At 35.2% G+C, this 25,001-nt stretch overlaps 1 protein-coding gene across 1 annotated transcript in view; it reads right to left on the reverse strand.

The window, feature by feature from the left end:
• The window catches only part of scn5lab (sodium channel, voltage gated, type V-like, alpha b), a 170,741-nt gene that overhangs the window by 31,034 nt on the left and 114,706 nt on the right, over positions 1–25,001 (reverse strand). Inside the window, exons 16-18 of the mRNA XM_088918724.1 lie at positions 19,584–20,006; positions 6,943–6,951; positions 1,383–1,503 (exon numbers count right to left, since the gene is read on the reverse strand). Of these exons, the coding sequence (XP_088774850.1) occupies positions 1,383–1,503; positions 6,943–6,951; positions 19,584–20,006 (553 nt within the window). The remainder of the gene's footprint in view (positions 1–1,382; positions 1,504–6,942; positions 6,952–19,583; positions 20,007–25,001) is intronic.

A 25,001-nucleotide genomic window follows, 5' to 3' on the forward strand; every position in this document is an offset into this window, starting at 1 on the left:
AGTGATCCAATGTATTGTTTCCTCTGGTAGTAAAAGAAACGTGCTGAAAGTAGCACTTGGTGGCATTTTTATTTGCTACTATAAAAAGCCTCTATGTGCATATTTTCATGTTTAATGTAGAGTTCACTGAGTGCAGTTCCAGCATTAGCTTGCAGTTGTATGTACAAGCTGTCATAATAACAGAGGATGTTATTAATGTGATCTGCTGAAAATTAGGTGTTTGAAACTCAGTGCTCAGTGACGTGCTTTTGGAATATTAAGATTACATTACTTCAGGAGGTTATGATCTTTTTTCTAAAGTACTTTCACCAAAGCATTCTGCCCTGCCCATACTAACTTGGGAAAAGAACAAATAGATGGTAATTAAAGGTAAAAAATATTTTATTTGCATTGTTGAAGATAGAAAACAGAAACAAATGCCTAGCTCTTGCTGAGCACTAAATGACTTGAGTCTCTAACTAGTGAACCTGGCAGCTAAGCCACTTACGGCCATATAACACCTTTACTTGATCCGTATCACCATCAAAAATCACAGTTCAAACCAGAAGAATCTAATTGGCTCCTTCTACCATTGACACAGCTCTTTACTGAACCCCCTGTTCTCAAAAGGCAGATGCAGTATTCCAATTTCCTTCCATCAAGCAGTGGGTGTTACCTCATTTTCCACAGGCTTCTGGGGAATGTAGTTCAGGTGACACACCTCCTACATATCCTAAACCTCATGCTAGAGTACATCGACAGTCTGGCCATTCCAAGCTATAACCCATTGTGATGGTAGAAAACAGGGGAGATTGAGTAGTAAAAACCTCATGAGGCTTGCACTATTCTTGTCAAGGTCTTCCATGTTGCCCCCCCCTACCAACTTCATATGTTATCAAATCATCATTCGTCAGTAAAAATGCACTTTTGGAATACAGCAGATCTAAAACAGATTGTAAAGCTTTCCAGGATTCCAGGATAAGGATTCACCGAATGTATTTAGAACAAAATTTGTGCTGACCAGTAAATACAGTTAGGCAAATATGGACTGAAATCATATTTAATACATAATATTTGAATTATAACCTGAATACATTTTGTTTGCTTCCTGATTTTAAATTGAGAAGAGTTACTTGCAGAAATATCTTAATTACACAATCTTGACTAACTGATTTTAAATGGATTTTGAAGTTTCTCAATTTATGGCACACTATTTTCAATTGGGATTTTAAATTATATCAACAAGCACTACTTAATTCTTTTCAGACAGCTCAGCCCATATATTTAATTGAAAAGTTTCTAGGTGCTAAGTAATAGGATCCATGATAAAAGCAAAACAAAGACTCTTTAACCACCAAGTTTCACAATTTTGAAGAATAATCGTGCATTTCATGGCCACTTACTTTCAGGAAAACAGTCTTCTGGATCCATGGCCTCTTCAGCCATTTCTGAAAATTCATCCTCCTCTTCTCCTGGTTTCCTGAGATCCACTGTACTTCCCTCAGAGAGGCTGATTTCATCTTTCTGTTGGTGAAATTAAGTTACTCTCAGTCTTGCATAATATGGGAGAGAGATACACATTTCAGAATGGGAAAAGTGTTCCTTAAATACTAGATTTAATTTCTAAACTGTTCAGTAAGTATCAGTAATACAATGTAAGTTTGTAGCAAACTTCTGCAAATGAATAGCTTGGAAAGCCATTTTGATGACAACATTTGTTGTAAATTTGCAAACCTCTTATTGTGGGAGCTATACAAATATGTAGACATTCTGTAGACAGGTGAAGACTGTAGATGTTCTGGTCTGGCGTAAATCTAATAATTCATTCTGTTATAAATCTAGGAAGATTTGGCATAATCTAACCTGCCAGGCAACAAAAAACAAATTAAAGATGAGAGTGACTCATGAACTCCAGAAGCATATGAATGCCTCCACAAATGCTAAGGAATGGATCTGTTTCTGCTGTGCCCTTTTTTTTTCAATCATGCACAGTCACCAGATGCTTGAGAAAGGATTCAAGAATGAATAAAAATGGAATAAACACAAATGGTTATCATTTCCACAAAGTCCTGTTTCAAGAAAAATAATATCTTGGTCTGATATGTTTTATTTTGTTATGCTTCCAGGTTTAGCAATTATTTTTTCCTTTTTCTGAGAATTCACAAGAATGTGTAAATGATCACCATCAAGAAACTTTGCTCATGGCTATAACTCACATATCAGAACAAGAAACTGTGTACTGTACTTTTGCACAGAGAAACTTAGTCACAGCCAGGTATTGCTTCAACCAGCAGGTGGGCACCCTTCCATTCAGCCATTTTCTAACCACTTCATCCAATTTAGGATTGTGTGGGAGCTGAAGCTAATTCTGGCAATTTAATGGGCACAAGGCAGAGTACACAGAACTCACACAGAGCACACAGACACACACACACTTACACCAGGGCCAAATTTCCCAGAAACCAATCAACCTACCAGTATGTTTCTGGACGGTGGAAGAAAACTCATGTGAACACTGGGAAGAACATACAAACTCCTTGCAGGTACTGTAGCACCCAAGGTCTGGAATTGAACCCAGGACCTCAGTACTGCCTGTGGCAATGTTAACCACTGTGCCACCCCACTTGTAAGCCCAATTTACTACATTGTGTATCCATCTACTGATCCCGATTACACGGGGATGGGCACCCCTGGTATTGAAGAATCTTTAGCTACTAAATACGAATAAAAAATATTTTTATTCATTATCAACAATTAGTTGACTAATTAATTAAGCCAAATCCCTTTGGCTCTGGTGGATAATGGTTGTCTTTCTGTGTAATTTCAGTGCATCTTTTCTGAATACTCTCTTTTAATCTCCTCTGAAGTAGGTTTTATATACCAGTATTATCTCAATGAGGATGAAAAAAACATATGCTAGGAGAAGTTTTTTAAATGCAATTTAATAAGGACTGGAACAGAACATGAACAATCATGTTTCTATGTCTCAAGAGCTAAGTGGATATGCACTCAAGAATAGCTCAGTCACATTTGCAATCTTATTTCACACAAGGAAACATTTATCTATGAAAATTAATGCAGAACATTACTCGGTAAGTTTGGAACTCCTATTTTCTCTGACTTTACAAAATACTATTATTGCTGAATAGTAATGACTAATGTAAAATTCTAGACTTTATATGCAAAAATTCTAAAAAATCCAAGATAAAGTCATTCTAATATGTTACTAACATATTTACAATATCTTACTATCTAATCTGTTGTATTGAAATGTAATGTACTGAATTAGCTCCATGCCTTAGTACAAGCATAGAAAGTTACAATCTGACACTTTGCTAAAAGGTTATAATAATGAATTCTAAAACAAGAGGGGTAAGCTAGATTTTTATATTAGACATAAATCCTATTGTTTACAATTTGTAGCTTTGTTTCCAGAAACAGTGCTATAATACAAGCTGATATATAGTAGGATAAATGAGCATAATACAATAACATAATACATTATGTTATTCTTTGCCAAGAAGACTTGGAATAGCTTTCTTCTTGACAGATTTTATCTATACTGCTATATAGCTATCACTGTATAGCTTAGTTATACTGTAGTACGTATACTGTACCTTTCTATATTCAGACATCTTTCATATGTTTATTTCATACAATAGATTGCTATGCTGTTATCCGTAATATTTTGTCTTTCTAAAGTAGTAAAAAAACAACTTTTTAGAATAGACAAAAGTGAAATATTGAAATTGGACAGTTTTTAAAATTATTCATTGCATTAAAAAAAGAAAAAAGTTATTGTAGTAAATTAAGTAAAATCAAAATAAATAGTTTATTTGCTGACAAACACTTTCTCTTTATAAATATTCTGACATCATCATAATAGACATTTTTGTCTATTAAACAAAAGCTTATCTGCACACACTGTAGTCAAGGATATCTTATATATAAGGGCTGACAGTGACTTTCCCTGGGCATTAGAGTACTGTAGAAATCTAAGCTATTAGGTACTGAAGATATTGTGGAAATGGCAGACTTATAGACTAAATAATAATAATTACATCAGACGTTGGGATACTATTATGCCTTGCGTCCTTGGAGAGTTTAAGAAAATCTGTCAGAAAATATTAAACTACAATTACACAAAAATGCCTGTTAAGCTAATAATAAACTATCATGTACTGTAGCAGATTTACCCGTTTCTAAGTAATGGGACTGATGAAATATGAAACAGACTAGATTCTTCAAATAAAATAATTCAAATTCTGAACAATATAGCAGAAAAAAGAAAACACTCCCTGTTTTAAACATATACAGTATATATATACTGTATCTGCTGCAGCTTCAAAATACTTTGTAATAAACAAAAAACAAGACTAAAGACCAATGTAATCTATCTTTCTACTGGCATTATGCTCCTTCTTGTGGCAACTATCATTCACATTTAAACATGCCAGAAGACTCCATGCCTCCTGCCGTGCAAGGGTTTTTTGTAAGGGTCTTGGACATACATTAAATGGCAGGGTTTTCCTTATACATCTGACTGAAATTGACCCCAAGGAGACCATTGACGCTTGCTGTAGCTAAAACATATGCTGTCCACAACACCAGTGGTCCAGAAATAAACTCCATTGGCCTTTGCTCAAGAATTGCAAGTACCAACTCTATCCTGTTCAGATGTGCTGACTTCCGTTGTCTTCCACAAGTCATGGAAACATGCCCGGGTTGAATGTTTTATTTGGCAGGTAAAAGAAAACCTTTCTTGCTAAAAAAATTTGGACAATGCAAATGAGAGATTTCTTTCTACCAGGTCACTGAAAGATGACTACACTGGCTGTGGATGACTGTTTAATTAGTGCTGTTACAGCACACCATGGTTACAATGCAGGAAGCAAACCATCCCAACAGATTCTTGCTTTCAAGGACAATGACTTCAGATCCGGCAGAACAAACTTTCACTTGGCAATATCCATATTATCTCTGATACATAAGACTTCATTTAGACTTTCTCAGATTTTCACTCGTGTTTGTGGTCAACAATTCAAACACATGTAATCAAATAATTTCATTTTAAAAATTTGATTTTTTCACCTTTATTTTAAGGTATTACTGGCTGAAATCGGAAACATTTTTATTTACCATTCTAGATGTACACAACTTTTACAAATACATACATGTGATTTGAAAAAACACAGCTGCTGTTACTAAAGATCCCAGAACTGCTCTGTGTGTCACTTATCTATAGGTGGTGCTTTCGGACTGCACAAAAAGCAATGACTTGGATGTGAGAATTCTGACAGCATACCAACATCAGTATTGCCTTCCTTCTGCCCTCATTGTCCCCCTTTGCTCTATACCACATCCTCACTGGCCATGGTCCATGTGTGAGGTACTGAGATGCCTGGCATCTTTGAATGCTGCAGTGTCCAGAGCTCAGTGAAGCCCGGTAGTGTTGCGCATACCAGTGGCATTTACCACCACAAATGGTTTAAAAATAGCCTCAGAAGAGAAGGGGGTACAAAGCACCATTTACCCAGCATCAAAATGCTCTGAAATAGGACCCTCTACATCCTTCTCTGTGTCAGCTGTGCCTTGGCATCCCTCCATCCTAGCTCATGGGTTGCATGCATAAGGCGTAGGTATTTATAGTGCCTTTATTTCGGCAAAGAGTATGCGATCTCTGGAATTGAAGAGAAGCACTAAAAACAAATCAAAAACTTCAGCAAGTACTCAAGACACTCTAGTATGAGGTGTTCAAATCAATCTCATTTAAGTAGAAAATAAAGCTTGACTTATAGCTCACAGGACGTTGACAGTATGTGCTTCCCTGTTTTGTATAGGTTTGTAATAATTTGACTCAATCACAATGAATTGCAAAAAATAATTCTAATAATAATCCTAAAAAAATGTGTGGATCTGTCTCGGAAAATCTTACTGTATCTAAAATAAAAACTGTTACCAAGTACAACAACAAATCTTTCTAAAATGTGTCTTTTATATGTTTGCCACAAAATGTCTACTGTCACAGTTTATGAAGGTATAGAACTATGCTCTAGAATGTATACATTTAAAAAAATGTGGGCAAAATAAAGTTTGCCAGTAGTATGTACATCTGAACATCCAATCCCACAACCCCATCCTTTACACCTGCAGGCAGAAGTCCATTCCAACAACTAGTACAGTATATTTAATATTAAAGGCGGTAGCTGGTCAGGTAGCACATATAATTACTAATAAATACATAACATTATTCAGAATTTTAAATAGTGAGAAGGTAGTTTTGTTGAATGTTGAGTTTAAGCAGTACAGTTCTTTGGGATAAACTGAGATCAGGTCATGTGATTTCATAGACCTATCAGATACTCAGTGTTTGATTTTTGAGTTGTATTGCCAACATGAGTTGATAAAGAATGAAGAACAAATAACCATTCAAAAAGATGTGAATTTCATTAATGCAGGAACAGCAAAATATCAGACCCATGCATCACTTGAGAAATGTCAATAGGCCACCTCCTGCAATCCAGAGGCCGATCACACCAGGCCCAAGACTTTTTCATCTATCTGATCATCTATTACTTTTCAGACTGCAGTGGTTATAACATGAGAGATTCAAGGAAGAAATATCTTGCACATCGGTGTAATGACTGTAGCTTGCTGTCTACCTGAAAGTGAACTGCACATTCAGAGGTAACATGTTGACAGCTGAGAAATTAAATTTCTGTCTTTTGTGGGTTGAAGCACATCTGGGGTGGTGGCAGAGAGAGCAGTGGAGTCTTTAATTCACCCATGAGTGCTGTTTTGTCCTTCACAAACCTGATGCAAGACTGTATTAGTGGAGAAGTCGGGGTGCTGACTGTTGCATTGATCAAGCCAATTGGAGGGGCAATGGAAGTTAGATGATGTGGAGAGGAAGTCTCCTTTTGCACTTGAACAACCTTGGTGAAGAATGGGGAGAATCCCTACTGGTCTGCACTGACAGTGTCAACAGTTTTCCATTTCTGCCAATCAATCCAGAAGTGTTTTCCAGAAGGATAAAGCAAGACCATAAATTAATACAATTATACAAATAATTTTAATGAGATAAGTGATCACTTATTGTGCTGAGGTTCTCCTATCCTGGGTCCAGTAGAGCAAATGTAGAAGCAACTCACTGATATCATCCACAGGAAACCACTACAACTGGCCAAGCTTTCACCAGCTGTCTGTGTAATGGAATAACACAGCAAACTGTCCAGAGGCTGATCAGGTCTGTGCATCAATATGGCCAGGATTATGCTAATAAACAGGGGGGTTATATCCAATACAAACTTTAAATTGTTTTTATTTTGACACACTTCAGATTAAAAACATAAAATTGGTATGATTCTTTAATCCGTATTTTCTGTTTTTGTTTGATATCTTTATTTAAATTATTTGATTCAATTTATTAGATATGATGGAACTTAAGAGGTGCATGTTTTTTTCCATAAAAAATATACACAGTTTTTAATATTGGTAACTTTTTATTTTTTTTAGTTTGCAACTCAGGGCCGGTATAACATACTACTGCCACCCAACCAGAGAAATCTACTGCCGCATAAATGCATATTGTACATGACCCAAAGGTCTGTACAGTTGGCTCTGATACTGAAGGTTTTAGGAACAATAGAAAACATATGTGGATCATTCATTCATAATCACGTTGACAGTTATGCCCTGCTAAACTAATCTGTTGATATCGATTCTAGTTTTACATAACTACTACATATAACTGTCCATGGACATTCCTGTTATTTTTTAACCTTCTGTTTGGTGGTGCTTTATTCGAGTCTGGCAATACAGCACAGGTGTTTAAATACAAGAGGACTAACCAGGAATTGAGTACAATAAACAATTTGTACCATTTATTATTACCACTGTATTTGTTTGGTAGCATTATGCAGTCTCTCCAGACAATCCTATCATTATATCACTTTGAGTTCAATACAATTGTAATTTGATTTTCTTTTAAGTCCTGTAATATAACAATATTTAACACACGTTATCTGGATTACAACAGAGAAAACCCCTTGCAGGTGTCAGTGCAATCCAATAACACCGCTGTATAATCCTGTATTTGATAACCTGAGGTTGTGTGTCTGAAGGATTATTATTAGGTCGCAAGATGTACGAAAGGATTTTAACAGGGCCTCTTGAACGGGGATTAGCATGCAAATACTGTACTGTCAGACTAAAGCATAAGACTCATGACTGGAGGCTCAGCCATGCTTCTTCCATTGACAGAGTGTTAAGCTGTAGGGTTATTTTAACATGACAGTAATGGCAAGATTACCTGTTAGAAGAATTGCTATTACATTAACCCTTGATGACTTCTTCTAAACCTTAACCCAGCAAATTAAAATCAGAGGCATCATTGCCATATAACCTTGGAATTCGAGATTTCTTTCAATTAATATTTCACAAATCCACACATGAAATGTAAATGTCTTATCACGGCTTCTTAATTAGTATAACTGGTGTCTCAAATTTCTCTTATCTTTTTTCGGGTGTTTACAATTTTACTGCCCTTCTCTTTGCAAAATAGCCTTGTGGGCCACAACTTGGAACAGATTCACAGTACACTCATTCAATTATTAACATTTTCACATTTTTAACACTACTTGCCAAGTAATATTATTACTTACTAAAGGGGTAACATTTAAGATTTTAAACATTTAACATTTAACTTTTTTCCATTCAGTAATAATAATAATAATAATAATAATAATAATAATAGTATCGTAATAGTTTCTCAGAGATACTGCAAAAACAAACTGCTAATGTCTGAGATGGGAGGCTGTTCTAGACCTTTGAACAAGCCAATTGGAACTGGATGGAGGAGGGCTTGGGGTTGGGGTAGGAAAGGTGGGGGTTGTACAGCTGGCTAAGTCTGTTTGTACAGAAGAGGGATTTAATACCCAGGATGAGGCTTTCATGACAGTATAGGTCTGACTTACAACATACTTTATGTAGAAACTCATTTCCTCTTTTTCTGCAGCTTAGAGCTTACTGCTCATGATCTTTAATGCTTTGTTGTTGAAACATCCAATGCGAATGATATGAGAGAGTTGGAATTCAGACCTATACTGGGCAGTATTAATAAAGGCTAGCACTAGGTTATATGCTTATTAACAATCTAACTACTTCTCCTTAAGCCACACATGGCGATGTACATCTGTACACATGGCGATGTATATCTGTTTATAATCATTAAAATGAAGACAGTTCTTTTTTTAAAAAAAGCCTTGTCTGACTATAACAGTATGTACTGATTTATATACAACTGGATGATGTCTGTTTGAATTGCAGTGAGTCACATACACTTAGCAATTCAAACAAAATGTGGAATGGAATGTATTTCTAGTGCTATTTTGTCCAGTGGAAAAAGGCTTTCTTTGCATTTTTGGGTTAACCTCTGACAAGTTTTTTACAAATGTATTAAACCCAAAGTAAGTTATATATAATGCTTATACAGTATTTGCAGACTATGCATGCTGATGCAGATACCCACCTGAACTTCTATAATATAATATATATATCTTTATTTTTCATATTCTGATTTGGCTCCATAATTAAATGTAAACCTGTTGAATATTACATAATGCATGTATATGCTGTTTATATATGTATCTTTTTCAATGTTTGTAACATAAAAATACATTTAAGATATTTTGGTGCAATGCAGACAACAGCTGTACTGAACTAAATTTACTAAAACAATGTATGTAACATAATAAATATATTTAAACTTAAAGTTTAGAGAGGGGAACTACAAAGTAAATAGCAGAGGTAAAAAGGAATAAAAGAAGATAAAAACAAAGTGTTTTTTTCCATAGCCAAAGCACCGTGTTTTTTTCATTTTTTTGCTTCATCTTTTTTCTTTTTACATGCTTACACAGCTGAGTCATAGGAATAAGTACCTTAATTTGCATGTTTCTGTCAGGAAACAGAAAAGCCATGAAGGCGCAGAAAGAACACGCAGACCCCTCACAGACAGATCCCAAAAGTGAACTCAGGTTCCTAGCGATGTGAGGCAGTAGTGCCACATGCGACACCTCCCATACCCAGTCACACAAAATGTCCCTTTGCAAACCTAAACAGGTACATATGTTAGCCACTGGCACTCTTTACCTGGTTAATTATTCAAAGAGGAGGAAGGATGTTATTGTGGGTAGCAGTATCTGAACTGTAACCACCAGGATGTAACTCCCACATCAACCAAGTCCTGCACAGTGGAGAGGATGGCGTTACAAACAGCCGTGCAACACTTGAGTAGTACAGCTAGTACTTGTAAGTATATACTGTACACACGTACTGTACCACTTACACAGCATGACCACATACTTTTTATTAAATGAAGACAATGGATTACACAGATACTGTGGCTTTCAGTGAAGACTGTGAGGAAGTCCGAATGATGGCTGACATCATCCTGTTTCCAGGTAACTCTGTAGAAATCCAATTGCATCTTAGCTCAGAATTCATACTCAAGACCCTGGGCATCACACTTCACCTCCTCATATCTCAAAATAGACTGAACAAGACCTGATCTGAACACATTGTGCATTTCCTGTAGAAAAAAACACACATTTAAAGCCCTACAATACTAAGGCTTGCCCTTTCCTCCACCACCCTCACCGTAGGCAGGATGGGATAGTCCTATTATCTCCCACCATTTCAGCAGGAGGATTTAATGTCAGTTTTTCACACAAACATACACATTAGGAGCTGCAGGATACAAAAGGAAAAGTGGTTAACACTAAAATATTTGAGTCTGTTCTCTTTTTGGGTTGGTCTGTCATGTGTTGCAGAAATGCCATCTCCGCGTTAATCATTTATATTTAGTTAAATTAATTCAGCATGCTTAATACACAGGCCTTACTTTTTGGAATCTAGATGAATGAACACCACAACAGCAATGACAGAATACATTTAATTGATTTAAAGGACAACTATCATGGTATCAAAAACAATTTTAAATTTCCTCAAGTGATGTGGGCTGTGTACAAGAGAAAAATACATGGGATTGTTCTTTTTGGTTCTATCACATCAGTGGCTTAGAACGCCACCCTTCACAGAAACAGATGCCATCTGTGAGGAGGCTACAGAATGCCGAATACCGATTCCAGGAAAAGCCGTCGGGCCACTTCTGGGAAAGTGATACGTAGAGGAAAATGTGAAACTGTGATTTTAGAAAACTTGCTTTTTTTTCTTTAACAAATAATAATGATATGGAATTAAACATAATATTTTGTTTTTTGATATGCTCTCCAGAGACAAAAGCCTAAAATACAGTACACTGTAAAGTATATATATAGGTATAGAGACAAATACAATGAGGAAAAGTCAATGCTACAGGAGACATTGTTTAGACAGCAGCATCTCAGGTTAACTATGACACTACAACATTGTGTAAACATCACAAAATGCAATTAAACCTATCCAAGCAGTTAAGATGTGCCTATTCTTTTATTCACAAATTTGTATTGAGCTGTTTTGTCTAGGCATTCATTATTAGAACAAAGGTGGTTACAATTCCCTTCACTCCGTTTGAAGTGCTAAACGTCTGTTATGTGCTACAGGAAATACAATGTAGAAATAAAACAATATAAATGGAATTTAGGATACAGAGTAATCTTGAAGAAGAGAAACAATCCAGCTGGTGTAATTATTTTCCATAACCTAAACCTTAAACCTGGCTTACAGGTATGCAACTGTTTTCTACAGAAATAAAAATAGCTTTCAGTAAAAACATATTATTGCAATTAAAACTAATTACATGTTATGTTTAATTTTACTTTTAATTGTCACTGAATGAAAAAAAATACTGAAAAATTAATACTGTTAAAATTAACAATCTGGCTATTTTATTGAGCTTGGTGCAATATTCATGAAAATGAATACTGTTTACCAAAGGAACTCAGAGTGCTTACTACAGTTTATCACCAGTATAACATTTATGTAAAAACAATGCACCAGCTTTGCAAAGTCTTCAGTGAAGTGAACAAACTTCTATAATTTTATATTCAGTAGAAGCTCAGATCTACATATACCACCACTCTGGCAAGAATAAAAACAAAAATAATTTGTTTAAATTATATTATTTTTTTCCTAGAACTAACATAACAACTGGATTCATAGTAGAAAAAATAAAATAAATTAAAACTATATTTTTCAATGATTATTGACTTAGTGCTGGCTGAGGAAATTCACCACTACTGCCATCTACTGTGTGATGTTTGAACTACCTCAATACCACAGTCTTTTTAAACCTGAACAAATCCGCAGAGCTGTGGAATGGTATTTCCAATATTGTCATGTTTTTAAATATATTTGTGAAATGTAATTTCTGTTTCAATGAAACTTTATCATCTCCTGCTTAATTAGTTTTGAGTCCTTATTTTAAATTGGCATAATATAAATAACCTTTTTTAAACAATTATATTTTCACGGTTATACATGCATTCATATTAGGATTTTTTAGATAACACGTTCTATACAATGCTTTGGATTTCTGGATCTTTACCCGTCCTAATGAATGTGACAGAGACACATAATATGAATAGGAGAGTTCTACAGTGCCTGGAAATCAGAAAATCATAAACCTTGAATTGAAATAGAGTTGAGCTATAAACCTCCATAAGGAGCTTATACCAAAATCCTAAATATTTAAGAGTGACAAAGGTAAGAGTGAAAACATACCTTTTTTCTGGTGTTATAGTTCTGTGTTCCGAAATTAATTGTTGCAATTTTATTTCTGTAAACGTACCGTTCACTGTCTAAAAGTGTATAAAGTTGAATTTGTTTTACTAAGGACAGTAGACCCACTTTATTTTTTTTAAAGGGCAGTCCCCAGTTTCTGTTACTGAATTCAATGTGTTCTGTACACAGCTGAAATAGCAGATGATCAGAGGGTTGCCTTTCTTTTTTTCCTATTTCCCTGGCAACTAATTTGTCTCCTGAGAACAGGATATGGGATGCTGGCCCTTTAATCTGTTGCATGGGGATCACTTGTACTCCCTTGCTTTGTGCCCTGAAAGACTCTGCCGCCTGCCTTGTCACAGAGCCAGCTGACTGAGAGAGTGCAGTGGAACTGCTAACCTCTGAGAGGTGACTAACATCACTGCAGCGGCTGAAACACACAAAGATCAGGACAATACAGGGAAGTCGTCACAGTCATTAGAAACACAAGGCAGTCAATTTTCTAGCCTTTTGTCGGAAAAACCCACAGAAAGCTTTCCCAAACACCTGAGTCAAGGAAAAACATGTTCTATTCTCCAGGCATAGCTTAAATGAACAATACACTTTTCCCTTTGGATACTCCCCTTAAAACTCCCCTCCTAATGTTGTCAATTTGTGCCCCCTTCTCAATCCAGCTCCTGAAGGCTATATATAAGGGTGTGAGGTACTCAAGTTCAATTACTGTATCAGTCGTGCTCTTTTTTGTGCTTGCTCAATGAGGCTGTGCGAGCAACGTGATGATTATGAAAGAGCCAGCCCTGCGAGGGATGTCTTGTTACACAATCGGTCACATGGGTGGCTGGCAAAGAAAAAAAAAGACTCTTCCTGCAGAAAATTGCCATCATGTCAGTGACAAAACCAAACCAATGTGTTGAAGGATAGGCTGACATCATCCTTCATGGAGTCAAGACCTCTTAATTCAGGAGCAAAGTCAATGGTGTAAGCGAAAAGTGTAATGGGATGACAGCACTGCCTGTGCTTCGGTTAAAGGAATCAGCTCTTTGCTGGCGGAAAATTATCTTTCACCGAAAAATAAAAAAAGTTATATGGGCAAAAAAAGATATTAGAAAATGAGGCAAGGTATTTTTTATTAAATCAAGTTTCTGTGAAAAGCAATTTTTATACTGATTACTACTGTATTTCCAAGATTCTTTTTTAATTTAAGAGAAGTTGCTACATCATTAACATAATTTTTATTAAACATTTTCTCAAGAACTAACATTTTGCTAGAATTAATTGACCATGTTAATGTAATGATGGAATACATTGATAATGTATTGTTTGCAAATAAAAAATGATTTATCTGTTTTATTAAAATACTTGTTTTCTTTACCTTTAATTATGCTACAATTTCTGAGAATTACGGTTGGACAAGCAGTTTGTGTATATGTAATTTGGTGTTTCTGTAAAGACCAACATAGTAAATCATGTCATTGGTAAAATTTTGATTTTCTCAAGATAAAGGACAAACCACCTTAGTGATCTAGTCCATGTAAAACCTTTTTTTTATTGACTTAATTCATTATAATTTCATTTGAGACTGGATTTGATTTACATCAAGTTATTATGTCATTTTTATGTTGACATAATATTATTATGTCAACATATAATAATAATAATAATATTATAATAATATTATTATGTCAAGAGTTAATTCAAAATTAAATGTTTTCTCTCATGATCGCTTACCAAAATGGCTCAAAGTCAGAGAGCATTCCGGAGAATAATTCTATATAATCTTACATAAATCCATGTCACTGTCATTTCATGATTCATGATGAGATTTTTTATGTTTGTGTGCTTTCTCAGCATAGAATAAAAAAGGCTCCTGGCATGCCAGCTAGTGTTCACATCATTGTTTCTGTTGACAGCAGTTAACAAAAACATTTTGATCAATAATAAAACCATCTCCTCATCTCCTTTCCTGTTTTCTTCCTCAATAACATATTCAAAAATATAAAAGATGAGAAATGATACAATAAACATGTTTATGCGGCAGACAGATCAAGTAACGGCTTTCATTGGTACATACTGTACAAGTTTGGTATCAAATTGTATAAAGACTACATGTCCTGCTCTGTTCGGCTTCACTCATCTTTTTATAACCATCTGGAAATTCCATGTTACCATAAATGCAAAACATAACCAATAAAAAAAGTTTTTGATTTCATCCCAGAAAGTCATGGCAGCCTTACGAATCAAAACAGAAAATTACATTGCACTCTCAGGCTGCAAGAAAAAAAAATTATAGCACAGCTTTTCAGTTTCTTTACAAATAAACTCTGTTCTGCTCAATAGACAATTATTATCGTCTCAGTGCTTCATCTTCAGGCTTAGGAAACTAAGCTGAGTCTGCAGACTTTAAAGAGGAGTGAAGATGTTGCTTGATTGAAACAATAAGCTGCTGCAAAATCAAAGCTAATCACATGAGGTGCTTGCCTCTTGATTGTCTCTGACAGCGGAGCTCCGTGTGCACTGCTTGGTAGTAGGGGTCACACAGGCGGATGTCAAACCCTGACTTTTCCACAAGAGATGATTTATTTTTCTCTGCAGATTTCATCCTGCGTGTCCCCAGTGCTCAGAGCTGTGCTGACAGAGTGGGACTGTGAACTGGATTTCTTTTTATTGGTAATGTTTCTGTTGTTAACCACTAAGCGGTGAAAACCCTTGCTCGAGAAAAGAAGACAAAGAAGTCTTTTTCTTGTGTTACACAAAATGAGAGTAGTTTCACTCATTATTCAATAATGTGAAAATAATATTTTTCACTTCGTCATATCTGCATTGTGCGAATAATGCTTAAATATATTTAATTTCTTTTGTGAATGAAAAACTGATTCTTGATTTGAGGTAATTCTATTGAATTAATTTCAGTTTTTTTTATATGGATTGACTTTTTGGTGAGCAGGAGGTCTTAGAGAATGACTCATACAATCGTATGTCATGCATTGTGCTGTGTATTAAACACGTTTTATGGAAAGTACAATCATGTCTAAACCAAAGAATTTTACACAATAAATAACAGGTTAAAGGCTGCTTGGAAGTATAGTCCTCCATATTCAATAACTAATGTTTGATTAAATAAAACATTATAAATCTCATGTCCCTAAAGACTAAATCAGATATGAGAAACGTATTAATTAGAACAACATTAATAATATCGGTACTTTTAATAACAATAATATAAAAAACATTCAGTATACAATTTATTATTATTATTGCTGTTGTTGTAATAATAATTAGTTTGGGGAACATACAATAATTGAACAAAGATCCTTGTTCTACTCATACAGGAGCAATCTGTTCCCGTAGGCGAGCGCTTACTGCCACAAAATAAAAATGTTAACCACCATTGAGAAAATTTGAAGATCAAAAATAAATCGTTTCTGAAATGAATGTGGTATAGTTTTTTACACTATAGATACTACATAACCAGGATAATTTTCCACAAGAATGATTATCTCAGTGAGGTTCTTAATTCGGGAAATTGAGAAAAAACATGCAAATATGCTGACATTCTTAAGTTCCATTAATGTTATATGCCATATAATTTGTTCAAAATGTCATCTTTTACCTTTTTACTGTTTATTTGTATCTGTAAACGAAAGATGTTGTGATTTAACTTGCATCAGTCTGACGTAGTCTTGAAAAAAACTTTGAACATTGTTTTGTCAATTTTTTTGAGAACTTATTTAAGTTGTTTTCTGCATATTTCAATCTAACTCAATTTCAAGCTTACTCCCACTGTATGTTTTTAATGCAGTTTCTGTATATTGTATATTCTTTTACATCTACAAACAGCAGCCCGTGTGTTTTTCTTAATCTGGCTTCACACAAAAAACATTGAAGATCATAGCAGCCAATAGTAATAGCAACTGGGTAGAGCATTTTTCAAGACTGAATTCAAGTTTAAGAAAATATTTTTTAATCACTTTACAATTTGCATCAACCGATTTTGACAATAATACATATAAGAGTATGAAAAAACAGATTTATCCTTTCCACAAACATGTGTCACACTTATACTAAATACAACATGGGGTATGACTCATATTTTTATTTGTATCTGGTACAAATACATCTTCACAACAAAAAATATTTTGATATATATTTGTACAAAGGAGAGGTCTGCATAATTAAACATTTCCAAAATTTGATTACTACAAATAATTAACTCATATGACCTAACTGTGTATTGATATGAATATTTTAACCCAACTTGAACTATTTGTCAAGTGTTAACATGAGCATATTTAGAAAAGGTCTTCATAAAGCTTTCCCTGAGTGGCGTGCCTGACATATAATTTAGTCTGAGGATTTGTAAACTACTGAAGTACATGCTCATTCTTTTCTATTGCCGTACAGTACAGTTCATTTCAAATTCCATGTGGTTAATTATCGCAATGTTCTATAATAGGCAGAGCACTCACAGCCATAGAGTGAAAAGCTCTTGTTAAACTGATGATCTGTCACTTTGATGATTCAAAGTGCAGTCTGTTCCTATGGGTTTAACTGGAAAGACTTTTTAGTGTCTAGGAAACAATTCAACTGGATAAATAAAGAAGATACATACTCCTTATGTTTGGTAAAACCAGGAAGAACAGAGCATTTTCAAGAAATCCATGTTATCATTCTATTCTGTTTCAAGAGCTCCCATCTTAGTCGGCATGTATTTTTATCTCTACGGAAACATTCCATCAAACCTCTGTAGATGAAGGAATATCATACATTCAGAATGACATGATTACGTCTGATGTCATAGTTCACATAAAACAGAGCTGTAAACAAAGATTAAAAAAATAAAGCAATGAACAGAGTGTTCAATGTGATTCCCAAATGTCTTTACTTAGATGTTGGGAGTGACAAGGAGAACTGAAGTCTGATGGAGAATCCTATAATACATTTTCCACTGACAGCTATTTCCAGTAATTACTATAATCAGTTATCCTTAAAGTGGCCACACTTAATCTATCAAGTATCCTATCAGTTTCTATGAACCCTTACCCTAAAATCTGCTACAAGTTTGTTTTTCCGCACATGGCGTATAGGCCATGACTAACTCCAGCAACCCATGGCTGTCCCAGTTTGTGCTCACAAAGTACAGTATTACTGCCTAAATTCTAATGAGAAATGCCAAGGTACTGTATACTGTAGGTCTCCATTTGAATTTTTGCTTCATTTTCAAATTGATTCTGAATTTAAAGTGTCAAAGATCAACTAATACTTTTTCCAATGATTCTATATGTTTTCTGGGCACATGAAAGTTGCTGTTCAAGGAAAACAAGATGAAAATTAAATCAGAAACCATCCACATTTTGTGCTTTTGACATCACACCAAGAGTCTACATAATAGCTATGCAGTAGCTTAAGCAAATATGGTAAGCCTATTGGAACCCACGATGAGGGGATTAGTTTAAAGAATTAATTAGAATGTTGTGAAGTGGGAGATGAGAGGTGTGATGAGTCCGATATGAAGCAAATAGGCTCCAGAATAAACATATTTGAGCCCAACAAGAGGATAACCTTTTGAGAGCTATCCACCATAATGGTGTGATAAAGCATACTATCTCTAATAGATAACCTTATTTTTATATTGTTGGCTGGTGGGGGTTAGTGGCGTTTACTAGTAAAATCAAATAACCTCATTCTGTTTCTTTGGAAAAATGCATATCGTGAATTTTCTTTGTTTTGCTATTTACATCGATACTTTTTTCTATTTAAAATGGTATTTTTGATAATGCGTATTTTGTGTCTATACAGACACAACCCTGAAGGGTGCATGTTGTTATGCTACACCGGCACTTTAATGATGACAGTACATTATGAGATTCTGATATTTCCAGCAAACCATAGGATTGCTGTTAGTTAATCTACCCATAATATGCATATTGCATAAACACTAGATTCATGATAAGGACTGTATTCTGCTTATATAGAGACTACATAATTCTCTCATCCTGTTGAATTTTTCCAATTCTGTACTGGGCAGAGTGAGCCTGCTCTTGACTACCCCTTCAAGACTTTAATTGGTTATATCAGAATTAATAGATTGATTTTTCATATGCAGATGACATAGAAAACTGATTATAATTTATTTTGTGAAAATGCATATAGTACATAGCAACACATTCTGTTTTATTGTTTGAGGTGTTTTACCAATTATAGTAGTTCTTCCTTAACTGACGTAAATACTGCACCAGATTATTTAATAGTTGAAGACTGTATGGAACAAAGACCAGTGCCAGTGGCAAACTTTGACATTTTTCTATAAGAGCTTTATTTTGTCTTTTATATTTGTTGGCATTAGAAAATTGTAACTGACAAGATACACAAGCAAAATGTTATCTTAGAATTCAGATAGAATTTAGTTTTTCGATAAATGTATTTGTATTTGTTAATTGAAGGCCCAACCAAAAACTGTGATCTTTAGTTTAATTCTATAATAATCTTTTTTTTATTCTGTTGTTCTGCCAGGTAACACTATTGAGAACAAATGATCATTTTCCATAACAACTGGGATATCTGGTTATACAACAGGGCATGAGCTGGAGCTCTAGAGTACAACAACAGCATTAAACCCCTGAACCTTGAGACCAGAGTCCAACAGAGTCCAAAGTCCTTAACCACTACTTCACACCACTACCACCTTTTCATTAAAGCAACTTAGAAAAGAAAATATGGAACACTTAATTTTCCATGAAAGGAAATAGAGAGGAAAATGGTCTTTTGCTCTTCAAATTTCAGTTATTGTGCAACAGGAAACATTATCATTATGTGCCATCATAATGTACAACATTAAATCTCATGTTACCACAAGAGGTAATTTGAGCATCAAAAGTAGAGCTTACCTGTTTGACCTCCTCATCCTCTGAGCACTCGCTTCGTTCATCCTCCTCTGGAAACTCCACATCTGACTCCCCGGGGGCAATAGGAACATTGATAGTCAAATTGGGATTAGTCATGTAGCTGTCGCCATCAGACATTACATACTTTTCTCCATTTCGACCTATGATTCCCATGGTTCCATTCCCTTCTATGTGGTTCCCAAGACGTTGCAACTTTGTCATGGCCTTCGCTTCTTTTGCTTTCTGCCGCCTTTTCTTGAAGTTTCCATTGAAGAAGTCACAGATGGCTAGCTTGAGCCAGTTAATACCACGCTGGATGCGGGCAATGGCTATCTGAAGGTTGTTCATCTCCCCATCATCATCCGGTGCTGATAAGTTGTCTGCACTGAAGGAGCTCAGCAATAAAGCAAGGAAAAGATTCAGCACCTATGGAAAGAGGCATGAAGAAACAATATTACATGTTCTTGAACACGTCCTCGGGTTGGAATTGTTTACCTCCTAAATTAAGGATCCCCCTTTCCAAAGAAGCTTTCAATCACTGAATAAAATGTTTAATTTTGAATCCACCATACCACTGCAACCACCCTCATGCAGGAAAGTCAAAGATAATGTTTATCTCTGTCTCTCTTTAGGGATAGGACTTCTCTTCAACTGCAAAACCGATTCAACAGATTTGGGAGAATAAAATCAGCTCATGTTGCTTATGTTGTGATGCAAAGTGGAATATTCCTTTCCTAGGTTACGGGAACTCCGATGCCAGTTTTAATCTCCTAACAGCTCCTGTCCATTTTCCAAAAAAACAAGAGTCAAGTCAGTCATCCCCTCGCTGTACAGCTCACCTGTCACATCAAGTAACATGTTGGTTCTGCACTAGAATCCTTTAATGTGTACGAGGCAGTATGGCACATACCATAAACAATCTGCGTGAGTATAACATTTTTAATTTTGCCACAGCAAAGATACAGTATATATATATACTGTATATATATATACTGTATAGGCATGCAGCACTTTCAAGGTGAATTTGGGAATATCAGCAGGTCCTTTGCGTAACATAATGTCTCTATACGCCTCTTGATAGGTAATTCATATTTGAAAGCTCCGTTTCTGTGAGAAATTCCAACTATCAATGTCTCCTTTTTCAGCACCTATTACAGACATCCTGACACAGACCCACTGACACACAGGCTCAAGAATGTAAACAACAGGTGTGATCTGGACTTGGTTTCAAAAGCCACGTTTCCTGTCTCTCTAAAAAAGGAGCGCTACATGCTCCAGAGAGCAGCCAAGTATGTTTACAGCTTCTTTTGTGTCTCCAATGGCCTTTCAGCAAGTCAAGTGGTGCATGTGTGTGTGTATGTAACCTGAAGTGGTGAACTAAAGGAGTTACACTTGTGCATAGTAACTGCATTAAGGATGATGAAAGATAATTACCTTTTCTGGCTTTTGCTGCCCTTGCAGCTTGTCTTATGTCTATGTTTGGAGAGCTTGTAAGAGCATACTTTAAAAGAATACTATTGCTAGCAGACTAGAGTGTTTAAATATCAAAATCGCGAAAAGGCAAATCAAATGAATGCAACATGAAAACCGTACTAATTTATGGTCTTTTTTAAACCCATAAACATAAAGAATTATTGTATGCTTTCTGAAGACGCAGCTGAAAAAACAATTCTGCATCACTGTAAGCGCATACACTGTAAAAGTATTGCTGCATTGAGGTTCTGTCTATAATCCAAGTATTATCTGAAATAATACTGGAAGTTATTGCTTGTTACCAGCGACACATATACAGTAAAATAAATGATAAAATGGGTTAAATTGTATCCCCAGTAATGTAGTTCTTAGTTCTTTTAAACAAAGGTGGGATATGACAAATTATGAAGTAATTGTACTACTGTCTGAATATGCACAGTTACAGAGGCAAACAGACAAGTCAGAAACACTCAGTACAAAAAACAGAATAAGAAAAAAATGGCCACAGCAGGAGTGATTCTTGTAAATCAGTTCCACAAGCCTCACAATTAAGAAACACGATTTTCAAACATTGCATAATGTCTTTATGTCCCATTTATATGTAGAATAAGGTAATACAATGAGCTCAGTTCAATCCAATAGTCTTCTTCTAGCTCACTTCCTGACATTAGGAATTGTTTTGACTGCCCATCTTGTATATTCACTTTCATATCATAGCATAACCAGCTCAGCGTCCCGACAAAAAAACAACAGTGGCTTTATAGCTCAAATCTATTTGCCCTCTTTCGTTTAATCCTGACCCATTTTAATATCTGCAAGATACCGTCTTTTATGAAACTGCTTTTCCTGTAATGGAGGAGCAGATGTGAATACCAGTTTCCCTGCAGAATGTGCTTGTTTGAATCTTAAACAGTAAATGAGATGCATAATCAAAGGTTATTTGCAGGGACATTTTCAAGAACAGTCTGCATAGGAAATCAGCAAAAATAGTTTCACTGTTCAGATTGTTCAGATTGCAGCAACACAAAACACACCATAGTTACCCTCATTATCTGTTAAATGTGTATTTGGTTTACTAATATCGTGTTGTTCGCGCCAGATTTTGCCAATAAAGTAAAACATTCTATAAGAAATCGACAATAAATGTAAAATACCCAAACTGGATTAAACCAATTAAAATGACTGTATTAAAAGCTGATTATTGTTAATCTAGGTTTATAAATGATGATAGAAGGAGCATTCGTTTGACATTTCATTTGTTCCTTCCTCATTAATTAATTTTAATTTATTTAGGAAGCATAAATATTCAGATATTCAAATATTAGAATTTCTGGGCTGTTCCTGAACTTCAATCAAACAGGATCATCCTTTATATTCAAATTTGATCTTTCATGATGTATGGTTGTACAGATATAGAAGTCAGTCTTTGAAGAGGTATAATTAAAAATATGGGCAGACATTTTACAAAAGACATTTAATTAAAGTTCTTATTCCTAATGGAAAATAAACACAGCAGCTAGATCAAATATCTGTAGGCTGAATCTGTTGCTATAGTACCGTATTGTTTTGATCACCTATGCTACTCATTTTATTTCTGGGCTCTCATGTAGCTGAGTCTAATCATGTGTCCAATTGTAAGCTTAGCTGTGCCAGGGGATCACCTGCGGAGTATGCCAATATTAGAAATATGGAACTTGCATGTTTACACAATACTGATTTCAAAAGTACTGATGGGGAATACAGCCACTGAATTGAATTTAAGCTCCATACAGGAGCTGCATTTACAAAAGCTCTGTAAATGTTTTCTTTTACTGGGCTGGAAAGCAGAGTATCTGGCCACCTAGAATTGTTTAAATCTGGGATATCAAAATGAATTATGGGCAGTTCATTTTATTCCTGATAAATATTCACAGATTTAAAGTTTCTTATACTTTCCTTAAAGCTGAAGAAATCTCTTCAAACTAGCAACTGCTTACCAGAGTCTCTCTTTAGCACTTTTCAATTTCATTTTTTCATGTTGGCATAGCTCAGGCTGGATTGATTAAAAAAGAATTGCCTTTGCTGAAGCATCTCTTGCTACATACTGTAATGCACACATTTTTTTTTCTTTTGCAGAAATGCCCTATTTGAGAAGAGGTTAATAAAAACAAACTTAATAGCTTGTGAATCATATTTATTTAACATAGACTGCAATATGAAAGTAAAATCAACAACACTTGAAAGCATCTGCCATACCCTCGTTCTCCCATAGTCCTGAAGTATTATGAGCTTACTAAAGTTTTCTTTTATTATTATTGTTTGGGTAAATGCTTAGCAACCATTGATGCCAGAGCTAGACCTACAGGCAAAACACTTGAGAAAATAAGAACTGCCAGACCAGCACAGCACAGGATGAGTGCCTGAGATGGAAGTCCCGGGGGATACAGTAAAGAGGAGCTTTCACTAATGAAGCAGAGGGATTCAACACTGACTCGAAATCCGTGAGGCTGAACAACTGACCTTGTTAGCTTTTCTGCCAGAATCCACTCAGATTAAGCACTCAAAATCCATTATATGCCTCACAGACATTTTAATTTCATTCAAATAAAAGTTTCATTAATTGTGCTTACCAGAATATGTTTCAATGTGCACAGTAAACTTTATTTTTTCCTCACAAAAAAACCTTACCATGAGATGTCTCTAAAAGCAAGTTATAGTGTCATAGTCTATTTAAATAGAAATGGCTCCATCTTATAATTTTGTCTTACTACCTTTTGATTTATGATTGTCTTCTTCCCTTTTAAGATGTGATGAGAATCATAAAACAATGTCTATTTCTCAACTGGGAGATAACAAAACTTGCTGATGCATTTAATTGACCACATTCAGCACTCATTAGTGTATAAGTCATTTCCCACTCTGACAACAGTATTCCTTGCAGTGTAGTGAGATCACCAGACTGACTAAGGATTTTCCTATCACAAAACAGAATACCAAGCTCAGCAGCTGCTGATTTGTCTAGACATTTAGCTAAGTAGTGTATGGAAGAACTAGGTCAATAATTTATGTAGTTATTTTTGTAAAAATTAAACGTACTCCTACTTTAAACTTTAAAAGCAGAAAGTTCCAGTTGAAACTAAAACATATTCACTTCTTCTAAAAGTTCTAAAAGTGTTCCCCAGACAGCTAAAAATAAATATTCAAACTTTCTGGGTTCTGTTTCTTTCAACATTTCACATCTTATGTGCACGATTAAACATCATCATGCCAAAACATTAACCAGAGAACATGTGATGTTAAACGTTTTCTGAATGGTGATTCGCATTTTTATAATAATAATAATAATAATAAACTTTATTTTATATAGCGCCTTTAAAGGTGTCTTCGAAAAGTGCTTTACAGAATAACAACAGCAACACCAATGATTAAAAATAAACAATAACAAATACACAGGATAAACATGATGAGAATATGCAGAGGAGACAGTAGATGGTGGTACTAAATGCAGTAGGAGCAGAGGGGTAAAGAATGGAACCAGTTAAGTAAAGGCTCTTCTAAAGAAGAGGTTTTTTGTCTGGATTTGAAGGAGTTTAGAGAAGGTGAGTCTCTGATATCCTTGGGGAGAGAGTTCCAGAGCTTAGGGGCATAATTGGCTCTTCTAAGTTTGGACATTAAACACCCATATCATTATGGCCTGAACCAGTCAACTGTCTATAAAAACAATGTCTTTCAGGATCTGTTTTTATCTGTTTTTTAACTCACTCTACTTAAATAAAATAAAAAAAGAAGTTATGTCTCCAAACAAAGCTGACACTTCCATTTCATCTACATGTTCCTGCAAGGGATGATCTGTCACTGCTGGGCTCAGTGATTCAGAGGACACCAGTCGAGACTGACAATGGCATGCCAACTCAATGGCTATGATGGGAATAATTAGATACAGTATGTGCACTTACTGTTTTGTTTCCT

The sequence above is a fragment of the Atractosteus spatula genome, chromosome 6 (assembly GCF_055471065.1).
Source record: "Atractosteus spatula isolate fAtrSpa1 chromosome 6, fAtrSpa1.hap1, whole genome shotgun sequence".
In the NCBI taxonomy this organism is placed as follows: Eukaryota; Metazoa; Chordata; class Actinopteri; order Semionotiformes; family Lepisosteidae; genus Atractosteus; species Atractosteus spatula.